The sequence below is a fragment of the Artemia sp. Qi Xiang Cuo genome, chromosome 2 (genome assembly GCF_049724085.1).
Source record: "Artemia sp. Qi Xiang Cuo chromosome 2, ASM4972408v1, whole genome shotgun sequence".
NCBI lineage: Eukaryota > Metazoa > Arthropoda > Branchiopoda > Anostraca > Artemiidae > Artemia > Artemia sp. Qi Xiang Cuo.
The window spans coordinates 62,537,496-62,561,110 of NC_142795.1; the positions used below are offsets into that span (position 1 = coordinate 62,537,496).

At 35.6% G+C, this 23,615-nt stretch overlaps 1 protein-coding gene across 1 annotated transcript in view; it reads left to right on the forward strand.

Annotated features, from left to right (window-relative positions):
• The window catches only part of Sec15 (exocyst complex component Sec15), a 91,762-nt gene that overhangs the window by 13,769 nt on the left and 54,378 nt on the right, over nucleotides 1–23,615 (forward strand). The window contains exons 2-6 of the mRNA XM_089102416.1: nucleotides 583–748; nucleotides 9,470–9,654; nucleotides 16,756–16,960; nucleotides 18,762–18,878; nucleotides 22,269–22,352. Of these exons, the coding sequence (XP_088958542.1) occupies nucleotides 583–748; nucleotides 9,470–9,654; nucleotides 16,756–16,960; nucleotides 18,762–18,878; nucleotides 22,269–22,352 (757 nt within the window). The remainder of the gene's footprint in view (nucleotides 1–582; nucleotides 749–9,469; nucleotides 9,655–16,755; nucleotides 16,961–18,761; nucleotides 18,879–22,268; nucleotides 22,353–23,615) is intronic.

Here is a 23,615-nt window from a genome sequence, read left to right on the forward strand (position 1 = left end):
GTTAACTTTTCACAAAGGATAGAAAATTGTTTCCAAACAGATGTAGAAAGAATGTATACTGTGCAGAAAAAACGTATCAAATAGTAGACAGTGTTCTTTTACCAAGTCGACCCTTTATCTAAGGGTTTATTAGTTTGTTTTTTTTTTCAGAGAAGCTATTGTGGGGCTCTGGTAGATTTTCCAAACGGAAGCTCTAAATACCTATTTGAATTAAACAATTTGAAGATGTGGAAAGTTTTATGGATGTTGGGTGGTCTTTAATCTGGAGCCACTGGAGATTTTTTGTCGCAATGAGTAAAGGACCTAAGACATACCACAGGAGCCTCCAAGTTAAGGTTTCTTGTAAATGTCTTGCTTTTTACGGGTTTGATTGTCTCCCCTGAAAAAATCTAACTGGTTGCCCGTAAATATATGCCTTTGTAAATATAACCTGTGGATTAAGACTAGCTAGAGTTGTGTTTTCAACTCCCACCATTATTGAAAGTAGCTGGGGATATGCCCAGCACTATGGAATCATATGCATTCCCTTTACTTTGCTAAATTAAGACTAGTTTTCTTAATACTGTATCCTCCTTTTTTCAGAGCTATCTATGAACACCAGGACCAGGAAAATCTATTGGATAAGCTTGATGCTAGAATACGTTTCCATACAAGAGAGATTGAGAAATTATGCGCCTCTCACCTTCCTGGTTTTATGGAATCAGTGAAACAAGTTCAGGATGTCAAAGAAGCCCTAATCTCTTTGAAGGTCCTTTTCCTTCTGTTTTTTGCCTAGTTTAAAGCTATAATATATAGAGTAACATTATTTCTACCTTAGAATTAATTTCAAAATCTTTTTCCAATGGTTTTTATTTTCGAGCTGGGGGAATCGCCATCTTACCCAAGCTTTCTGGAAAAAACAAATGTATGTATAAATGTATAACAGTTTAATATATACCGGTATTCATTCCTGGGGCAATAATTTTGGACTTATCAAAGTTCTAAAAGAGAAAACGTTTAAAACGTAGGCTATTTTGTTTTCAGTAAAGTGCAAATAACGTTATGGTCTTTAGAAGCCGCAAGGACCATTAGTCCTACTCCTCTTTAAGGTAGTTTCTGATCGTTTTGTACCTGAATTGGTTATTTATGATAGTTTCTGTTCGTTTTGGGTTTCATTTATTTATTGAGTGATTTATAGTAGTTTCACTGTTGAAAAATCATTTAATTTTGTTTCTGCTCATCTTTGGTTTAATGTAGCTCTTTAATTTTTTTGATTAACTTTTTTTTGTAAAAAGAAATTTAAAAAAAGGTGTTCATTTTTCATTGGTTTAAGACAAGAATATTAAGAAACCGAAGTTTAGCTGACCCTGCTTTTTCTTTGTTGTATAAAATTTTGCAATATTTTTTAAGAATAGTTGAACTGTAATGCTTTGGATGGATGGGTATGGTGAAAAATATTTAAGTATATTGATTTAAAATCTGCATAATCTTTGTGGTTCTTTTGGGCTGACAGAATTCCAAACTCCATCAGTTTGTCATCTTGATAGACAGATATTCATCCCCCTGCACATGCCCTGAAAGTTTCTACTTTAACTTTTCCTGAGATATTGCATATACATCCTTTAGACAACCTTGGGTGCAAAGTGTATTATGATCTAGTTCAATTTCAAAATCAACGTGCCCTGGCAATTTTAACCTAATACCCTTAGCCATTCCTGAGATATTGCAGATACTACTTGTTGATAAAAGTAGATGCACATAGGGTATTTTGATTCAGCTGGACACTCCCATAAACATACCCTGAAGCTTCAACATAATGCCCTAAAAGTACGGGTAAACTAGCCAAAAATATGGGTCAATCCCAGACGAATTGCAACAGAAATGATTTTTATACCATGTTGTAGAGAAAAAAAAGCTCAGCAATATAGCCAAAGTTGCACATTCTAGGTCGACGCAAAACTAGTTTTTTATTGCTTTTCATGTCAATTTTTTCAGTTTTTTTTCTAAAAAAATGAACTGTCGGTAAATGTTCGTTTTTCTCTATTTGAAGTACCGTCCCGATGTAAAACGAAGAGCTGAGTCTAAAAATGAAAGCAAATTTGATGTGCAATGTACCAGAAAAAAGTTTCATAATCATCAATATGTGATTTTACCCTTCTCATTGTTGTGCCCTCTTTTTCATCATACTATCAGAAGGCAACTATTCGGACATAAAATGATGACTTGAAAACCCGTTTCATATTCATCAATATCCACTTTTTATTTTCATTTGGCATGTTCCTTTTAGCACTTATTGTCCACCAATTCGTTGATTTTTGGTAAAATAAATAGGCTGATAAATTATGGCTGGCTCATTTAGAAGACCAGTTAACGCACAGAAGGCAGCTACACCACTTTCATTATTTTTTTAGGCAATAAATTATATCAACGTTACGTCCCACGCTTTGTCCAAGTGATTTCTCGGATAAAGCCATAAGCTAAAAAGTCACAATTGAAAATTGCCCCAATTTATCATTTATTAATTCAAGTTAATGCCCGTGCTTGATATTTTGCCATCTACAAATAAAAAAATGTCATTCGATATATCCGCCACCTAACAAGTTAAGAAATTCTCACTGCGAATGTTTCACAAATTTCACATCACTGTTTATCTAGCTTTCCAGAATGTGTTGCATGTGATCAGATGGTCTGATAGATTCTGGCCTGGGCTTTTCACGGATCTTGTGATTGAGCAAGAGCTCATGCGTTGTCTCAAAACGGCTGGTGGTCTTACCAATGGAAATGGTATGACAGAGGTTCAAAGGTCTTTATGGGTTTTGTCTTGACCAGTCTACTCTGTATTAAATCATCTTATGGAGGGTACGTCACAGGTTTTCTATGGAACTAGGGAAAAACATAAGGAAACATCCGAGCCGAGGCAGCTAAGAGACCATAAAGACACCCAGATCGTTATCGATTTCTTAGGAAAAAGATCACCATTTAAGGGGGATCTTCAACTAAGAAACATCACCAACTGTCTGACAGTCTACAAATTTGCCAACATTGATTCTGCTAGAGATTTAGGCCTAAAAATCATTGACTCCATGTCTGAAAAGCTGGTCGCTGATTTTGTATTTCGACGAAAACAAAAGGCAGTTCAAATTACTACAAAGCAGAATCCGTGTGGAGATTGCTAAATACTGCACCCCACTATCCTTTTTCAGGGGTTTATCACGCTAGCAAAGAGGACCAATCTCACGGAATCTGAGTACTTTCAATACGAACTGTGTTCCTACCCGGCAATACTTTTTGACATTTCTTTCTGGCTCCGGTTTCCAAACAAGCCGAAGTTTACCGAGGCTATAGCAGAGGCTTGTAATCTCGACGAGTCTTGTAAACCCTTTCTCCTAGGCAATTAACCTACCATTAGCAGTGGAGCGCTTCTGCTCAGAATCCTTTGGGCCAAAAATGAACGACACTCCGAAATCCTTGACCATTATTCTACTTACATGACCAAAAAGTATCCATCTGCCGCTATTGTGTTTGATGGCTACGATAGCGCAGCTACCATAAAGGATATGGCCCAGTCGAAGAGAAGTCGTAAACTCAGCTGTGAGATCTTCTTCACAGTAGATATGCAGCTGAAGGTAAAAAAGGATGAATTTATCTGCACGTTGACTGTTTATCTCCGATCAAAGGGCTTCGTCGTTGTCCAGGCACCAGCTGATACAGATGTCCGAACTATGCAAGCCGTTGTTGATTATTCCCGGTATTATGACATTACCGTCGTTGGAGATGATACTGATGATTTGGTTCTATTGTGTTATCATGGTGACCTATCAAGCAAGAAACTATTCTCTGCACCCGAGCCAAAGTCGAACAAAGCTCCCCGAATATGGGATATTTGCAAATTGAAAGAGAAGCTGTTCCAAGAGACATGCGATCTGATTCTTTTTGCTCACGCCATCTTAGGCTATGACTCTACTTCACGGATCCACAGTGTAGGAAAAGGCCTTGCTCTGAAGAAGCTAATGACAGATGCCGATTTATCACATCAGGTTACATCATTACATTAGGTTAATTTGATTTTTGGGCTCAGCTCATCATTTTATGTCAGAATAGTTGCCTTCTGATAGTGTGGCGAAAAAGAAGTCACAATGATGAGAAGGGTAAAATCATGTATTGTTGATTATGAAACTTTTTCTGGTACATCGTACCACAAATTTGCTTTCATTTTCGGGCTCAGCTCTTCATTTTAAATCGGGACGGTACTTCATATACAGAAAAATGAACATTTACCGACAGTTCATTTTTTTAAGAAAAACCTGAGAAAAAAATTACACAAAAAGCAAAAAAAAACTAGTTTTGCGTCGACCTAGAATGTGCAACTTTGGATATGTTGATGAGCTTTTTTTTTCTCTACAACATGGCGTAAAAATCATTTATGTAGCAACTTGTTTGGGGTCAAACTATAGTTTGCCTGTACTGTAAGTCATTCCTAGAATATTGCAGAGGCACCCTTTTGAAATCTGGATACACATAGTTTGTTTTGATTTAATTTTCAACCCCTTCAACTTTCCTTGAAAGTTATAACTTATTACCCAATTCTATTCCTGAGCATCTGTGCATAATGCTCAAAGCCGTTCTGAAAATAAGAAATTTCTGATGCAACATTTTTACAACCTGCCTGGACATATTTATTTTAGTTTAGTTCATCTTTCCCCTCAGAATTCCCTGAAATTTTACCTTAATACTCTTCTTAATAGTAGTCTTAGTTGTAGTAGCAGTAGTAGTAGTAGTAACAGTAGTTGTAGTAGTAAAATGCGCATATTTCCTTTTGGTCAGTTGAAGACCCCGATCATCATGCTCTGATGATTTCAGGTATTACTGCTATGTGCTTTTGACAACCTGCATGCCCTTTTTTATTTATTTCAACATTCCCTGCAATTTTCACCTAATTATCCTTAGCCTTTTTAGTAGGAGTTACAAGTAGCATTAGTAATAGTAGTAACACTAGTAGTATTAGCAGTAAAAGTAGTAGTAATAGTATGTACATATTGCCTTATGGTTACTTTAACACCACTCTCAACATACTCTGTAAGTTTCAACTTAATACTCTAGATCTTTTGGCTAGTTCAACATCCTCCCTGAACATGCCCTGAAAGTTTCGATACTCTAGGCTGTTCCTGAACTATTGGTGACACTTACTTCCAACAAAATGGAAACTTCAGGGAAAACCTAGGTTAATTTAGATATGACTAGAGTAGCATGCCACTCTAGACTTGTCTGAATTAAACTAAGTTTTCTCAGATTTCCAATTTATTAAGTGTAAACGCAGATTTTCAATATATTTTTTTCGCCTAAATTGGATCTTTCCTTTTAATTTTTGTTCAAGCAAATATGTTTTTTCCTGAATTGTGTCGTGAGGTTTTTCACCAGTTTCAGTTTTGTCCTAAAAGGTTTCAAAGTGTTTTAAGTTTTTCTTGCAAATGTTTTGCTACATTTCAAATTTTTTTTATTTTTTGGCCGAAGTTTTTCGCCTTTTTTTCATTTTTTCTCGCAAATTATAAATGGCATTGTTTATATGGGAAATGGTTTATCAGTGTCAAATTTTGTCGAGCAAAAACAGAGATTTCTGATTTAAGTCGAGGTTTTTCGCTGTTTTCAATTTTGTTCTAAAGTTTCCAAAGTTCTCCTAAAGGATTTTTAATTGTTGTCGAGGTTGTTTCACTAGTTTCAGTTTTTTTCATAAAGTTTTCAAGTATTTTCATTTTTTGTTGTTGTAAACTTTTCCCAGATTTTCAATTCTATGTCGAGTGAAAACACAGATTTTCAATTTCTGTCGAAATTTTCTGCTGTTTTTTAATTTTGTCGAAAAATTGATTTCCACTGATTTTCAGTATACACAAGGACATTGATGAATATCTTAAAAGCAATTCTCCCATGCTAAATAAATTTGATAAGCTAACTATATTAAATATATAAAAAAAACGAATAAAGCAAATGTATTCTAATATTGTTGTTCAAAACGTGAATATCTGTTTGCTCTTGTTGGATCAAGTTGAAACATTCATTTTCCGGGTTAAGTGTAGGTTTATAGTAGCTCCTTTGGAAAATCAGGGATGTTGCTTCCCGTTTCAACCGTCTTGTGATTGGATAATCACAAGAAAAAGCTATATTCAATAATCACATTGGATAAAGCTATATTCAATAATCACATTGGATAAAGCTATCGTCATATTGCGGATCTCTGAAGAAAGGCATTTGTGCACACCTTGCATTTATATGACTTTTATCCAGTGTGAAGTCTTGCATGCTGCTGAACTTCACTAAGCTGCTTAAAACTTCTATCAAAGTAAGAAAATCGAAAAGTTTTTCTCCTGTATGAATTTTCATTTTCTTGGATAATTCTGATCTCTGAGAAAATGGTTTACTGTGTATCTTGTATATATAAAGCTTTTCTCCAGTATGAAGTCTCCTATGGATGTAAAAGTTACAAACGTGAGAAAATGGTTTAGTACACATCTTGCATATAGTGTATTACGGTAATCACCTGGCAAAAAAAAAAAAAAAAAAAAAAAAAAAAAAAAAAAAAAAAAAAAAAACTGTCTTCCTACTTTAGTAACTGAAATAAATGAGCACTTGAACAAGGTCTAGACCCTACTCATCCATCCAGTTCCCCAGGACAAAACAGTATAACCATTCCGACAGTCCGAAAATCAAGTCCAAAATAGAGCAAGGTTTTTCCCCTGTATAAACTTTCAAATGAGTGTATAAATACCAATGCTATGAAAACATTTTACTGCATATCTCGCATTCATACGGCTTTCTGCTGGTATGAACTCTCTTATGCCTGGATAAAGGAGAATTGACGGCGAATAATTTACTACATACTTTGCAATTGTAAAACCTTTCGCTATTATGAAGCTTCATACGGTTGGAAAAATGATTATTGAAGAAGAAAACAATGTTTTTATCCTGTATGAGTTATCCTGTCTGGATAAATATGAACTTCAAGGAAATACTTTAAAGCATATCCTATATTTGTTGGATTGTTCTCCTTTATGAAATCTCGTATGCCTGGATAAATGAGAATTGACTGAAAATACTTTAGCACAAACTTTGCATTCACACAGTTTAATCCTAAAAAAGTCAAATTTTGGTCATCTTTATGCAAGTGCATTATTCCCTGAAAGTTCCAACTTTCTGCCCTATGCCATTCCTGAGATGCGCTATTTTGACAACCTGAAGGTACAGAGTGTGTTTTGATTTAGTTTAACTCTCCCCTCAATATAACCTGAAGTTTTACCTTCATACCCTTAGCCTTAGTACTAGTAGGAGTCATAATAGTTGTTGTAGGAGTAGTGATAGTAATAGAAACTGTATTAGTAGCAGTAGTAGTAACAGTAGTAGCAGTAATAGTATGCACATATTGCCTTTTGGTCAGTTGAGCACCCCCTCATCATGCCCTGGAAGTTTAAACTTAATGTGCTGAACCGTTCCTAAGATATTGCTGATGTCCCCTTTTGACAACTGACATGCACATTATGTGTTTTGATTTAGTTCAACTTCCCCCTCAACATTTCCTGAAATTTTCACCTTAATATCCTCAGCCTTAGTAGGAGTCGAAATAAAAACAGTATTTATAGTAGCAATTTTAGTAGTGGTGGTGGTAGGAGTACTATAGCTACTAGTACTAGTAGTACTAGTAACTTCCACACATTGCTTTTTGATGAATTGGTCATTCCCCTCATCATTCCGTGAAAGTTCCAACTTAATACTCTAAGTCATTCCCGAGATATACCCTTTTTACAACCCGCATGCACATAATGTGTTTTGATTTATTTTAACCCTTTCATCAACATTCCCTTAAAGGTTCACCTGAATGTCTTGGCCTTTTTGGACAAAAAAGTTAAATCATGCCCTCCTTTTCTGATAACAAATATTATATGTAAACAATAAGTAAATTGTATAACTTATCTCCCTTGCCCTAAAGGCTGTGGGAGGGGCGGTTTTCATATCTGTAGACTTTGTCATTATACTTTTCAACTATGCTGAACAAGATGGCTATCTCAAAATTTTGATCAGATCTCCTTGAGGAAAAGATGCTTGGGATGGGGTTGGTTGCCCTCCAATCACCTTTCACTCAAAAAAGGCACTAGAACTTTCCATTTCCAATCGAATGAGCCCCTTCTGAAGCTTCGAGGACAACTCCTTCCATACGAAATGCCTTGGTAAAAAAAACCCCTAACAATAAGACATTTTGCCAACTTCGCTCGTTACTTAGGCAGCCCAATATGAAACAAAACATGGATAATTTTTTATGTTATTTGATTTCTTGTCACAATGTTTAATACAATAAATGTATAATATTTAAGCTTCAATGGATTTCTTTTGTTGCTCTTGTTGATGATAGCTCTCTTGATAGCTCAAGGAGAATGAAATCTGTTGTTCCTTCAAATAAAGTGCATATGTATAAGAAGGTACTACTATGGTTTGAAGCTAACTCTTTTGTTTTAAATATTTCCTGGTCAAGTTTCTTTATTTTTTCAAGATTTTCTCAAGTCTGCTCTAAGGTGTCAGAAATTCATCTATCAATAAGCTCTTAGTAGAACAAAAGATTATTTCGTCAAACTTTTATTTATTCTTCCTTATGAATATCTTTTATGTATATCTCATTGCTTTGGTAAAAATTAAGGATTGTTTGAAGTTGGGTATTTTAGGAAAGCTTAAACGTCATTTTCCTGGTTGAATCCTGGATATTATGTACCATTCTTTAATTAATTAATGTGTCTCGTTATCTCAAGATTTGGATGATTATAATTTTTCGTCATTTTTGCAGTTTTTTTTATAACTTTAAATATAATCTATGTTTAATTGGAATCAGTATTAAAAGCAGGTTGTGCTGAGGTATATATTGTTATCAAACTTTTGTTTTTTAAAGTTTTGATTTGTTTTAACAAATGAATTGAAGTTATCAAGTATTTTGCAGGTTGCATAGGTTGCATCAAGACGCGGCTAATTGTAGATAGAGAAAAGCAAAGACAGATAGTCGAACTAATTGAGAAGTAAATGTTTAAATGGCTGGGGCACGGGTAAATGGCGGGAGTATGCATGACTCTCTTATTGGACACATACCTGCTTGTTAGTTTTTGGAAAGGCATGCCTGCCTAGAGTCTTAGGCATGTTGACCAAGAATTTAAAATTGACATAAGACCGTTAGATTGCCTGTAATGTGAGGCAAACAAGGCACGTCCGCCTATGGTCTTAAGAAGGTTATTAACCATTAATCGCAATGTAATGCTTGCTTTACTGGTTTGACTCGTTTTAATGGTAAACATCTGCAAAAAATATTAATGACGGGCGAACTAATTGACTGTCCTTATGCACTGAAATTTCTAAGAATTGTACCGATAGCCTCCCTTGAACCTCCAATTTGATCATAGTTTCGTATATACTCAGTTTTTTTTTCTTTGGTGAATCTAAGTAATATTTTTTTTTATCCTTCTAGGATGAGGTAATGATAGTTCAAAACGAGTCACTTGGTACATTGATTTCACTCAAAGCCAAAACGGAAGAGTTTGAAGAACTGAACCGGTATCGGCAGAACTTGAAGGCGCTGGTGGAGCTACTTGAGAAATGCCTACCTGCTTTTGATGTACACCAGAAGCTGCAAAAGGATATTTCTAACAAAGAGTGAGGATGATATTTGATGCTATAGAGGTATTAATTATTCATAAAGGGCCCCTAAAATCCTCCTACCCTGCCTATTTGCCTGAAGGGAGTATCCACTTGTGCTCATTCTTTTCACAGTAACTGCTAATCTAGAAGAAAGTAACGAATTCTTCGATATGATGGCTGGGAATCGGGTCTCGCTGTGCCGAATAAAGTTACCTTTCATCCCCCCCCCCAAGGCTGAATTTATAGATTTATGTATGACAGTTACTGTTTTGAAAATTGAAACTTTATCTTTGTTATATTTGTTTTTATTTTTTTGTTCGTTTGTTAATGTTTTCTTGGGTCATAGTCATTTGTGTCTTTTAGTGGTTCACAATCTGTGCAATAAAATGACGTATATTCGTTCCAAAATGTATGCATAGTGTTTTGCTACCTTGGTTTAGAAAAAGTCGTTTTTTGGGCCGAAAAGTACAACAAGTGGGTTTTTAGTAATTCGTAATTATTTCTTTTGAGAAAGAAAAACACAATTAAAACACTTTTTCTTATAAAGCATATTTTAAAATATGTAATAAACTTGGATTAAATTATCGCCAATGAAAATGTATGTATTTGACTTTTATAGTTTTATTCTCTATAGCTCAGGACTAGTGCGAACAGGAGGCATTCACGGTAGAGTTTTGTCAGGGGGGGGGGGGGTATGAAATAAATATACAACGAGGCGACCGATCTGAAAAACATAATAACTAATAAAGAAAATCGCAAAAATCCTTCGATTCTAAGGGGTGCTTGAGACCGCCTCCTTCATATAGCCAATATTTCGTTCCAATGCATTCGATTGTTAGTTTTGTCTTTCTTGTTTTATCTTATCCCAAATGTTTAATTTCTATTAAAATGAGGGAAACCGCATATGCTGAAAAACATTGTAGAAGGTTGTGATTTTAAATACTTTACTGTTGCAAAAATGATGAAAAACCATTAGAGAAGTACCTTATATGATTGTCCCTAGTATTAACTGTACATTTCGATTTTTCAATACTTATTTTTTGCATATTTACGTGTCTTGGTATGATTTACCTTATTCCTTAGTGAAATTAAATAAAAAAAAAACTTTCCACAAAATAAGTTTTTCAAAAAAAAGTAAATAACTCCATTAAACCAAAAATGAACAAAATAGAATCAAATAATTTTACCAAGCATACAACTACCACAAATCAGTATCAATGAATAAATGTAACCCAAAACAAACAGAATTTGAAATAAACAATAGAGTCAAACGAGCAGAGATTAATATGAGTAGGGCTCTAAACCCTATGCTTTCTAAAGGCCAGAATATAATTTGTACTTTACAGAAAAAAAGTCTATTAAATGTTTTCATTTTTATAACTTTAAGAAATCAAAAATTAAAGATTTTAAGGAATGAATATCAGCATATGTATATTAAACTGACAATGCAATTTTTTTTCAGTAAATTCGTTTGAATTTTTTTTCAGTAAAGTACAAATTATATTCTGGCTTTTAGAAAGAATGGGGTTAGAACCCTACTCATTAATTTCTGCTCGTTTTGAGCTTGACTTTGTTATTTATTTTAATTTCTGTTTGTTTTGGGTTTCATTTATTTATTGATACTGATTTGTGGTAGTTGTATGTTTAATAGATTATTTGATTCTATTTTCGTTCATTTTTGGTTTAATGGAGTTCTTTATTTTTTAAAAAAAAACATATTTTATGCAATTAATTTTTAAATTAATTTCTAATCGTTTTATATTGACATAGTCTGTTTCAGGGAGAAAGACTGAGCATCTTCTAAAGTTAAACAACCATCCCTTCCATAAAAACCTTAAATACCCCCTGGGCATAACTTACAACCCTTGCCCCTAATCTCTGGGGTTTTTTTTCAACCCAAAAAGCCTTGTTATATGATATTTAGATTATTTTAAATAGAATGACTATCTCAAAATATCCATTAAATGCATTTCGGGACAGAACGATGTGTGTGGGCGGGGAGGGGGTAGCTGCCCTTAGATCAATTTGACTCTTCAAAAAGCACTAGAGCGTCTGATTGTCAATCCAATGAGCCCCCTCCGAAGTTTATATGACCACGCTTTCTATAAAAACTTAATATGTCCGTAGGGCATAACTTACAACCCTTGCTCTGAGGGCTGGGGGATTTTTTATCCTCCAAAACATCATTTTCAGGCCTGTGTGATACGCTGAACAAAATGGCTATCTCAAAATTTTGATTTAAGTGTTTGGTGAAATAATGGGCATGGGTGGGGGGCATTTTCCCTCTGATCACTTTCGACTAATAAAAAGTCACTAGTCCTCTTAATTTCCAATCGAATGAGCCCTTTTTGAAGCTTTTACGACAAAACTTTCTATAAAAACCTTATATTCCACAAGGGCATAACTTAGGACCCTTGTCCTGAGGGCTATGGGCGGAGGGTTGTAATCCTCAAAGACATAATTTCCAGACAATTCAACTGCGTTGAACAAAATGGCCATATCAAAATGTTGATCGGAAATGTTTTGGGAAATGACGGCAGGGGGTGGGGATTATTCTCCCTCCGATTACTTTCGACTATTAAAAAGGACAATAGCCCTCTCAATTTCCAACACAATGACCACTTTTTGAAGTTTTTTACGACAACGCTTTCTATAAAAACATTATATGCCCCCAAGGCATAACTTACAATCTTAGCCCTGAGAGCTGTGGAGGGGGGGGGGGCATAATTGAAACCATAATTTCCGGACCCTTCAACTACGTTCAACAAAATGCCCATATCAAAATATTGATCGGAAGTGCTTGGGGACATGATGGGTGGGGGGGCATTCGCCCTCCGATCGCTTTTGACTATTAATAAGGGCACTAGCCATCTCAATTCCCAATTGAATGAACCCTTTTTGAAGTTTTTGCGACAACGCATTCTGTAAAAACCTTGTATGCCCCCAGGCATAATTTACAACCTTAGCTCTGAGGGCTGTGGGGGGGGGGGGTGTCATACTCAAAAACATAATTTCTGGACCCTTCAACTGCATTCAACAAAATCACTGTATCAAAATGTTGATCGGAAGTGTTTGGGGAAATGAGGGGCGTGGGGTGCGATTCGCCCTCAAATGTCTTTTGATTATTATTAAAGGCACTAGCCCTCTCAAGTCCCAGTTGAACGAGGCCTTTTTGAAATTTCTACGAGAACACTTTCAATAAAAACCCTATATGCCACCTGGGCATAACTTACAACCTTTGCCCTGGTGGCTGTAGGGGGTTTGTCATTCTCAAAGACATAATTTCTGGACCTTTGAACAACTTTGAACAAAATGGCTATCTCAAAGTTTTGATTGAATTTGTTCGGGAAAATGGCGGGCGTGAGAGGGGGTTAGTTGTCCTCCAATCACTTTTGATTATTAAAAAGGACACTAGCGCTTCCAATTTCTAATTGAATGAGCCCTATTTGAAGTTTCTACGACAACACTTTCTATAAAAACCTTATATGCCCCCAGGGCATAATTTACAACCCTTTCCCTGAGGTTTGTGGAGGTGGGGGGGGGTGTCATCCTCTAAGACCTAATTTCGATAACTTTAAACTACGTTGAACAAAATGGTTATCTCAAAATGTTGATTGGCTGTGTTTGGGGAAATGGCGTGAGAGGGGGATTTGTTGCCCTTCAATCGCTTTCGACTATTAAAAAGAGCACTAGCTCTTTCAATTTCTAATCGAATGAGCCCTTTTTTAAGTTTCTACAACATTCCTTCTGTAGAAAACCTTATATGCCCCCAGGGAATAATTTACAACCCTTACCCTGCGGGCTGTGGGGGGGGGGGGTTGTCATCCTTAAAAATCTAATTTCTTTAACTCTCAACTACGTTGAAAAAATGGCAATCTCAAAATTTTGATTGGATTTGTTTGGGGAAATGTTTGGCGTGAGAGGGGGGGGGGTTAGGTACCCTCCAATCGCTTTCTACTATTAAAAAGGCTACTAGCCCTTTCAATTTCTAATCGAATCAGCCTTTTTTGATGTTTCTACGACAACACTTTCTATAATAACCTTATATGCGCCAAGAGTATAACTTAAAACCCTTGCCCGGAGGGGTGTGGGGGAGGGGTTATCATGCTCAAAGACCTAATTTCCAGAACTTTCAACTACGTTGATCAAAATGGCTATCTCAAAATTATGATTGGATGTGTTCGGGAAAATAGTGGGCGTGATAGGGGTTTATCTGCCCTCCAATCACTTTCGACTATTAAAAAGGGCACTAGCCCTTTTAATTTCCAATCAAATAAGCCCTTTTTGCAGTTTCTACGACAATGCTTTCTATAAACACTTTATATGCCCCCAGGGTATAACTTACAACCCTCTCCCTGAGGGATTTGAGGGGGCTATCATGCTCAAAGATCTAATTTCCAAAACGTTCAACTGTATTGAACAAAATTGATATCTCAAACTTTTTATTAAGGGTGTTTGGGAAAATGGTGGGCGTAAGCGGGTGGTTAGCTGCTCTCCAATTATGTTCAAATATTAAAAAGGGCACTTGTCCTATCAATTTCCAACTGGATGAGCCCCTTTTGAAGTTTTTACGACAGAGCTTTCTATAAAAACCTTATATGCCACAGGGCAAAACTTACATTCCTTACCATGAGACCTGTGGGGGGTTCGTCAACTTCAATTACCTAATTTCCCGGACCTTCAACTACTCTAAACGACTTTGCCATACCAAAATGTTGACTAGACATGTTTGGGGATACAGAGGGCATACGATAGGCGTTAATTGTTCCTCAATCATTTTCGACTATTAAAAAGGGTACTAGTGCTTTGAATATCCAATCGAATGAGCCCTTTTTGAAGTTTTTACGACAACGCCTTCAATAAAAACCTTATATGCCCTAACGGCATAACTTAGCTCTCTCAATTTCCAATCGAATTTGCCTTTTTTTAAGTTTCTACAACACCGCTTTCTCTAAAAATCTTATATGCTCCGAGGACATAATTTACAACCCTTAACCTGAGGGCTGTGGGGAGGGGTTCATATTTAAAGACCTAATTTCTTTAACTCTCAACTACGTTGAAAAAATGGCTATTTCAAAATTTTGATTGGATGTGTTTGGGGAAATGGTGGGCGTAAGAGGGGGGTTAGTTGCCCTCCAATCACTTTCTACCATTAAAAAAGGCACTAGCCCTTTCAATTTCCAATTAAATGAGCCCTTTTGAAGTTTCCACTTCAACGTTTTCTATAAAAAACCTTATATGCCCTAAGGGCACTACTTACAACCCTTGCCTTGAGGGGCGTGTGTGTGTTGGGGGGGGGGGTTATTGTCCTCAAAGACCTAATTTACAAAGCTTTCAACTGCGTTGAAAAAAATGGATATCTCAAAATTTTGATTGCATGTCTTTGAGAAAATGGTGGGCTAGAGAGGGTGGCTAGTTGCCCTCCAATCACTTTCGAATATTAAATAGGGCACTAGTCCTTTCAATTTCCAATTGATTGAGCCCTTTTTGAAGTTTCTACGACAACTCTTTCTATAAAAACCTTAAATGCCCCAAGGGATAACTTACAACCCTTGGTCTGAGGGGTGTGGGGGTGTGTCATCCTCAAAGACATAATTTCCAGAACTTTCAACTACGTTGAACAAAATGGCTATCTCAAAATTATCGTTGAATGTGTTTGGGAAAATGATGGGCGTGAGAGAGGGTTTAGCTTCCCTCCAATCACTTTTTACTATCAAAAAGGGCACCGACCCTTTCAATTTCCAATCGAACGAGCCCTTTTTGAAGTTTTTACGACACCACTTTTTATAAAAACCTATATGGCCTCTGGGCATAATTTATAATCCTTGCCGTGAGGGCTGTGGGGGGTTGGTCATTCTCAATGACCTAATTTCCAGATCTTTCAACTACGTGGAACAAAAGGGCTATCTCAAAATTTTGATTGTATATGTTATGGGAAATGGTAGGCGTGAGAGTGGGGTTAGTTGCCCTCCAATCACTTTCTACTATTAAAATGAGCATTAGCCCTTTGAATTTCCAATTGAATGAGCCCTTTTTGAAGTTTCCACGACAACGCTTTCAATAAACCTTGTATGCCCTCAGGGAATAACTTACAACCCTTGCCCTAAGGGCTGTGGGGGGAGTGTCCTCATCAAAGATATAATTTCTAGATCTTTCAACTACGTTGAACAAAATGGCTATCTCAAAACTTTAATTGGATTTGTTATGGGATATGGTGGGCGTGAGAGTGGGGTTAGTTGCCCTCCAATCACTTTCGACTATTAAAATGAGCATTAGCCCTTTGAATTTCCAATCGAATGAGCTCTTTTTAAATTTTCTACGACAACACTTTCAATAAACCTTATATGCCCCCAGGGCATAAATTACAACCCTTGCCCTGAGGACTGTGGGGGGAGTGTCCTCCTCAAAGATATAATTTCTAGATCTTTCAACTACGTTGAACAAAATGGCTATCTCAAAGTTTTGATGGGATGTGTTTGGTGAAACAGTGGGCGTGGAAGGGGTGTTAGTTGCCTTCCAATTACTTTCGACTATTAAAAAGGGCACAAGCCCTTCCAGTTTCCAATCGAATGAGTCCTTTTTATTTAAAAAGTAAATAAATAAAAATAAAAATACATTGTGCCAACATCGTTCTTTACCTTGGCAGCGCTATCGCGCTGCCTATGATAGTCACATGGCTCATACAATGACGTGGAAGTACTGGAAAATTGTTAATCGTAACTAAAAAAGTATAAAATGTTCAATGAAATACAGATACAACATACTAAAGCTACCTCACAGTGATGATTTTCTCTTGCTTTGTGAAACAGAGGTATCTCATATACGAGTTAGCTAATGATTTTTTTTCATACATGTAAGGTTTACCCAAAATCTTTGTTATTAAGTTATAATGCTTGGTTAATAAAAATACACTTAAGTTGAAATTTGAAAATGGAGAGGGTGGGGGTAGTTATCTAAAGGATTATTAAGCAGCTGGGTCAAAGAAATCGACGAAATGCTCATTGTCAATTTTTCTTTTTGAATAGACACTCATTTTTAAGTTAAAGACAGTTGTATAGTGCCATAGAACGTAATTCCATTTTTAAGCATGTCAGTAAAATATTGCTGTTGTTTCAGCTACTATATAGCGTTGAGAAAGATTGATGAACTGAATGAAAAGATTCTACCATCGTTGATAAATTTTTTCTTTATACAAAAATTGAAAGACAGTTTGCCAGATGCTTCGGAAAAGATTAAAGAAGGGAGTTTGGAGGATCTTCGACTCTTTTTGGAAGAAGCAAGAGTGGTGTCCAAAGACATTGGGAAAGCTGCCATTCAAATGGTAAAATTATTTCTATTGGCTAAAATTAAGTAACCTCCCAAGCATTAAAAAATGAAATCCTGTTTCCTTGTCGCTAAACTTTTTTTTAATATTTAAACGTTTAAAAATTTTTGTTCGGCGTATCGCAAAACTATCCTGCACATCATGGTGTTGCTCTCAAGATTAATACATGAGTGTGTTTAACAAATTAAAATTGCTTTCAGTAAAACGCAAACGATGCTCGGGCCTTTAGAAGGCTTAGAGGGCATTATGTATGCTTTTGTTTGTGATAAATTATGTTCGTTTTATGTTTGGCCTGTTTAATTTTTGTAATTTCTGTTCGTTTTGGGTTTCATCTATTCATTGATAGTGATTTCTGTTCGTTTTTAAGTTTAAATTGTTTGTATGACTTTATTTCTGCTCGTCCTTGGTTTAATGCAGTCAAGCGTTTTTTTTTTTTTTGAAAAATTTCTTTGTTTAAAAGATGTTTTTTTTTCATTAATCCTGTACATAGTAAAATAACTTTTGAAATTCAGAATGGAATACCTTTCATTAGATTCAGTTTATTAAGAGTACAAAATATGTGAAATAATAATTGAAAGAAATGTCGAAATATTAGGCAGGAAATAAGTATCTCCAAAAATACAAATAATTAAATAGAGTAAAATATTTGAATTTGATAGGGATTGAAGGACCGTTAAAGCTGAATATCAATTTGTTTTTAATTTGAACCATAAGTGATAAAAATGATGAAACCAAGAATAAAGCATGTTTGTGAATAAAAGTCCATTTTAGACCATAATATTTACTCCAGTGGATTTTCGAAAGAATAAATAATAAATATTTGAGGGTGAACTGGTTTTATTGGTGAGAAACACATTTTAGTTTTTTTTTCTTACTAAAATATAGTACTTAGACTTAGATTTTCCTGAAATCCTGTCATTCCTTGAAGCTGCACAATAAAATTGCTGGAGGAATGGTCACTTCTTTTACTACCATGGGGAAACGACAGTTTCCCTGAATGGTTTGCGTTGTGAGTGCAATTTTGTAACAGGTTAAGTTTCCGGAAAATGATGTTGATGTAAATGTAATGTAGGCTACGGCAAGCAATATTTCCTCGCTCGTTTTGCATGTAGCGATTGTGACCCATGCTAATAATGAAGTTTGACTATATCTATACGAAGAGGTTGATTACAGGGACATAAAATCACTGGTATATTGGGAACGCTATGAAAAGAAATTCCTGTTTTAAGATTAGTTACTGAATTAAAAAGTTACTGAGTTTGTAAAGCTTAGTTACTGAATTGGCCATTCCAAGTAAATCTGAATTGCACATCCTTACTGTCAATGATGGAGAGTAATGTAATCTCCATGAGTAGTCTCCTGGTTCAGAGGCAAACCAAAAAGAAAAATAGGATATTTTGACAAAAACTGATGCCATTATCCTTCTCCAAACATGCTTGTCCTTGACCTAGAGTTGGGTTCTTAACTCAGATCATGCAACATGTTTATAGTAGACAGATATCGTTACAGAAGTTAAATTAATGTTGAGAGTAATAAATAGATTAAGGTGTATAAAGTAATTCCCCCCCGCCACCCCTCCTTTAAAATCACGAATATTTGAAGATCAGGCACACCCAAGGCTAAGTCACTCTGGCTCTTCAAAAGTTTTTCTGTTTGGTAGAACATTGATTTTCATGCCTACTGGAAAATTCTGAAACAAGTTTTGGCTCTTTGATAGAAATATAGAAAGGTTTTTTTTTTCAGAAGCCAGATTTTAAAGTAAAAAATAATTGTTTCTTATATTATTTTTGTGCTTAAGGTACAATATCTAGGGGAAGATAACCCATTCGGAGAAGAAGATGACGAAGAGGTGTCTCCCGAAGCTTATGTAAGCTTTATTCCAGTCTACAAAACTATGCATGTATTCAAAAAATTGGTAAGTACTCATTGGCTGCTATAACGATTTATGTAGTGTTAAAGACATCCTAGATCGTCAATCATTTTGATCAAAAGCTTCCGCCAATCAATTGATTAAAGCATGATTGGCCATCTAGGAACCTGCTTGACGCTTGAGTCAAGCGTTGACGGAGATTGATAGAAATTCTGAATGACTCAATCAGTTCCTAGACGGTCAATCATGCTTTAATCTAGAGTGACCGTCTAGATGACGGTCAGCTAGTTGACTGTCTAGAGTGTCCTTTAGGTGCAGTAGGATGTCAAACTTTGGTAGGCTTTGATTGGTTTACTTTTCTCTAATCGTTGTTGAAACTTCCCAAGTAGATGCGGCTAGTTGATCTTAGTTGATAGAGCATGTGCGTGTCGAACCTGGCTGCACAAAACATTGAGTGTATTAAAAGCCACATTAAGTATTTCTAAAAATTGAATCATAAGATGTTAGTATAACTTGTAATTGACTGTGAAAGTAACATTAGCAACAAAAATGATGTGTTAATAGAGTTTCTGTCTTTGTTTCTAGTTCGATTCAGAAAGTAAACTCTGAAGCTTGTAATGAAATGAATATCATCTCTCCAAAAATTAGTCGGGACGGAAAATCGGCGTTTTCCAATGCTGGTTGTGCAAATCTTCTAGATTTTTTTTTATCTTCTAGACAAAATATAGCCCATTTTATGTTGTGAACTATAGAAGGGCAGACCATGCACATCCCTGAAAAATTGTATAGACTAAAGTTTTAACTAATTTTGGCTAAGTTTTAGAGTTTTAGACTCACATCCGACCAAAAAAGTCCTGCAGTTATTTTTTTTCATCAATATGTATCTTTCACTAGTATCTCCTACTATTAAACTTCAAAAACGTTAACTTTCAACATTTAATTGTTGTTATACCATTTTTAATTTTTGTCGATTTGCTAAAACTGTTGTCAACCTTTGGAAGAAGTGAAGAAAACCATGGTTGCAATCCAATAAAATTTTGCTACTACTATAGTTGATAAAATGTGCTGTATTTGCCACAAAACGGATTATATGCTGATACGTAAGTAACGTTCACGTACTTCATGGCCATAATGCGCTCAACTCTGTAAAAAAAAAACTTGTTTGTCAGAATGGACTCGTACTGTTCTTATTATAGCTCATAGAAAATATTAAAAATTGTTTATTAATGCCATGGCTGGCAACCTTGGATTGGGTTAGTTGATTTTAATTTTTCTTTATACCTAGGTTTTTAAACTCTAGCTTTCTCTGTTAACAGGATTTAAAATTTGACTTTTCTTTGACACACCTTAGTGTGAAGGTTTGACAGAATATGCCAACTTCCGCTTAAATTCCTAAGACTTTAATCAAAGGTTTAACAAATTTTTGCATTGTGTAAAGGGTTGATAGCACTGAAAACATAATGCTTTTAGTGCCTTTTTTCGGAATGTTGCGGAGCCTCGGTGCTCAGCGACCGATCCAGGAGAAGCTGCCTGTCTTTGCTGTTACTAAAAGTAAAAAATGTTTGATTCATTGTTGACAGGATGAACAGAAATGAAGCAATACATGTTTTTTTTACTTTATTTATAACATACTTCGTTGTTTCAAGCGCATCAAATATGCACGATATGCCACTTGCCTTTATCCCAGTTAATTGACAAACTGTATACATCTGTTGAACCTTTTCTTGAAGGAATTAACAAATAGGTATGTTGGAATATTCTTTCAAGTGAGATAACTATCGATGGATATACAGCGCCGAAAAAAGGAGTTTTCCCCATACTCTTTCCTAGTTGTTACTTCCTTAAGATAATCCAAACAAGGTGTGTGCATAATTCTTTGTCTTGTCCGTTTTTCACAAACTGCTGAACATCAAGGAAAGCTCTTTGGAAAGAAGTGAATGTACTTGTAGAAGAAAGTGATGCCGCGGCAAACCTTGCCTTTAGGCCTACTCTGAGTCCTCTAGAGTGGAACCAAGTGAGTTTCAGGAACCCCAAGACATAGGTTATTCAACAATAAATTTCCAGTTGCCAGTTTATCAAACACGACCCAAAATAAGCGACAACCTTTGCTTCTGTACCGACTCAAACTCAGGTAGAGATGCTCTGTTGTTAGTTCTGAAGATGCCCAAACAAGACTTACGTACCCCGGAATTGGTAAACCATTTGTTAAACATACAGACCTGATGCGTTCTGTATATGTGGCGAACCTCTGCATTCCATTTAAAGTTTGAAAGTCAGCGTTTAGCATGATCTTAATACCAGTACGTGCGGAGAAATTGAAATAGTTAAAGAAAATACTCAAGAATCTTAATATTGATTGGTAATGGCGAGGATAAATCTGGCTTCATTACATCACTATTTATTGGGTTAAAGTTTACAATCTTTCATGTATTTTGACTATTCTCAACATTCAGCATCGTGCAGTTCTTCTTGAAAACAATAAAAAAATCCAAACGGAACTGCAGCATCACACCTGGTTTTGTGCCATATATTCGAAAACAAATAACGGGTCCTCTCTGAACTTATAGCGGTTGACATTATCTGCTACCAAAAAGATTACGGACAGAAGCATAACATCGACGAGTATAGGGCCTTCTGGGGCTCCACAGATGGAAGAAGATAATTTGGAATCACCCTCATAGAATAAAAAGTAAAAATTCGTGCCTGTTAACATTTTTCCATGCGGAATTTGAAAATTTTGACACCAAGTAAGAATTCTATTAACACAAATGTTGGAACTGAGCCCCATCTTGCATCTAGGCCCGAACACTCCCTTCGAAATTTCAAATGGAAACCTATGGATTACATACATAGATTTAATGACAAAAATGAAGCACTCTCTGTTCAGTTTCTCGTGTAGAGGGGTGGGAGGTTGTTTCTGTAAAAAATTATAAACGTCTAAAGCTTACAATAATTTGTGTTGTTTTAATGGGTTTTTTTACTCAAATTGAATTTTTTCTTTAGTGAAACAATCCTTAGAAAATACGATTCAATTTTATGAGAACCAAGATTCACGTCCTTTGAAATTTGAAAATATCTGCTCCCCCAGGCTTTGCCTACCTGGGGGAGCAGAGTTCTCCACAGATAATATTTTTTAGCTTCACGAGGCCAATCAATGTTTGTTAACAAAGATTCCTTAACAAATTCTTCTTTGTTTTTTATTTTGAATACTACAAATCTAACTAGACTAGCATGTGGATACTCGCGGGTCTAAATTAGTTTTAAATATAAATTCGTCAAATGTTCTTTTGTGTTCCAGAAACAAGTTCTAATACCCTTGAATGGCTTACGACAGCTTTCATTGTATATTTCTTTTGTGTCTTTTTTAATTGCACTTCTTGCTAGTCTATCTCAACTTACCTGAGTCAAGTCAATAATTCAGTTGCCTCTTTCCAGAATTCTACTGATTCTCTTGTAGAATACTACCAAAACCAAAGGTTTCAGCAGATGAAATTGACATTGCAGCACCCTGCTAACTTGGTGAGTTTTGATTTTGAATTCGTCGCAATTCTTTTGTCTTTTCTACCTTCCAATCTCTTTATGCTGAGCAATAGTAAAACAATATTCTTTTAGTGGGAGGCTTTGGTCAATACTAGAGTATCAAAAAATGGTGGTGCATGATTCCAAAACTCACCAGAAGATTATTTTTCATCTATTTATTATATCTTATCTTTCAGCAGTTTTCATCAGCTTTATCTTTCATCCTATCTTTTCTTATCTTTCATCAGTATTATTCAAGAAAATCATATTTCACCTAAAAGATCGTTTTCGGGCCAATGTGGTGATTTACTACAGTACATCTCCTGATGTTAACTGGATAAAAATTTGGTTTGTTCATGGAAACTCAAATTCAACGTTCCTACTTAGTTTGAATAAGCTTCGAACTAAACTTAACTTCAAAAAAATTCAAAAACGGTCTTGCTTGATGTTTTTCTAGATGGCAGTACTTGCTTTTACAATCCTTTGCTTCATTGAGTTTACTGACTGAAACGCAAATTAGGCAGAAATTGTGTCAGTTTTCATGTTTCCTAGTTTCCAGTTAGCCATTATTTATCGAGTACTTCTGCTATTATTCAGCTGTTATGTGTTACTAAATTTAACAGCAACAAACTGCATTTCTTTCCAAAATTTACCTCTTCAATTTTTTTTTCCGTAAAGGCTGTTGGAGACTTAGAGGCGGGGAGAACTAAAATGGAATATATTTTCTTGGTAAAATTTGTCCGTCTACTTCTTGTAAGGCCCATTCACAATGAAATATTATTAATACTGAGATTTTGATGGCGCTAGTTTGAGCCAGTCAGATTTTTCGTAGAAGTTTCGGGTTGACTAAAAAATTCTATAAAAAGTTCCGATTTGCTTAAATTAACGTTAGCTAAATCTCGATAGTAGAAAAAATCTCATTATGAATGGTGTAGAACTTATCCTTTTTACCTAATATAGATTTTTTAAAATAAGAATTTGAATTCTTCTCGCAAACATGTGAAAATGATTTTTCTTGGCAAGTTATTCTTTTGTTTTGTTACTCATTTTTTAGTGAAATGAAATAGAGCTTTTTTCTTGATCGTAAAACAAGGAAGTTGCTTGATCGTAAAGCAATGAAGTAAGAGAAGAGTGGCTGTGGACCTTAGGAAGGAAAACGTCATATAAGAGCTATTAGTTGCGCTGACCCTCAGTTTTACCTTTCCTAATTCAACTTTTAGGTCATTAAAAAATCTCGTCAAGTAAGATTGTTCGGTAGTCGGA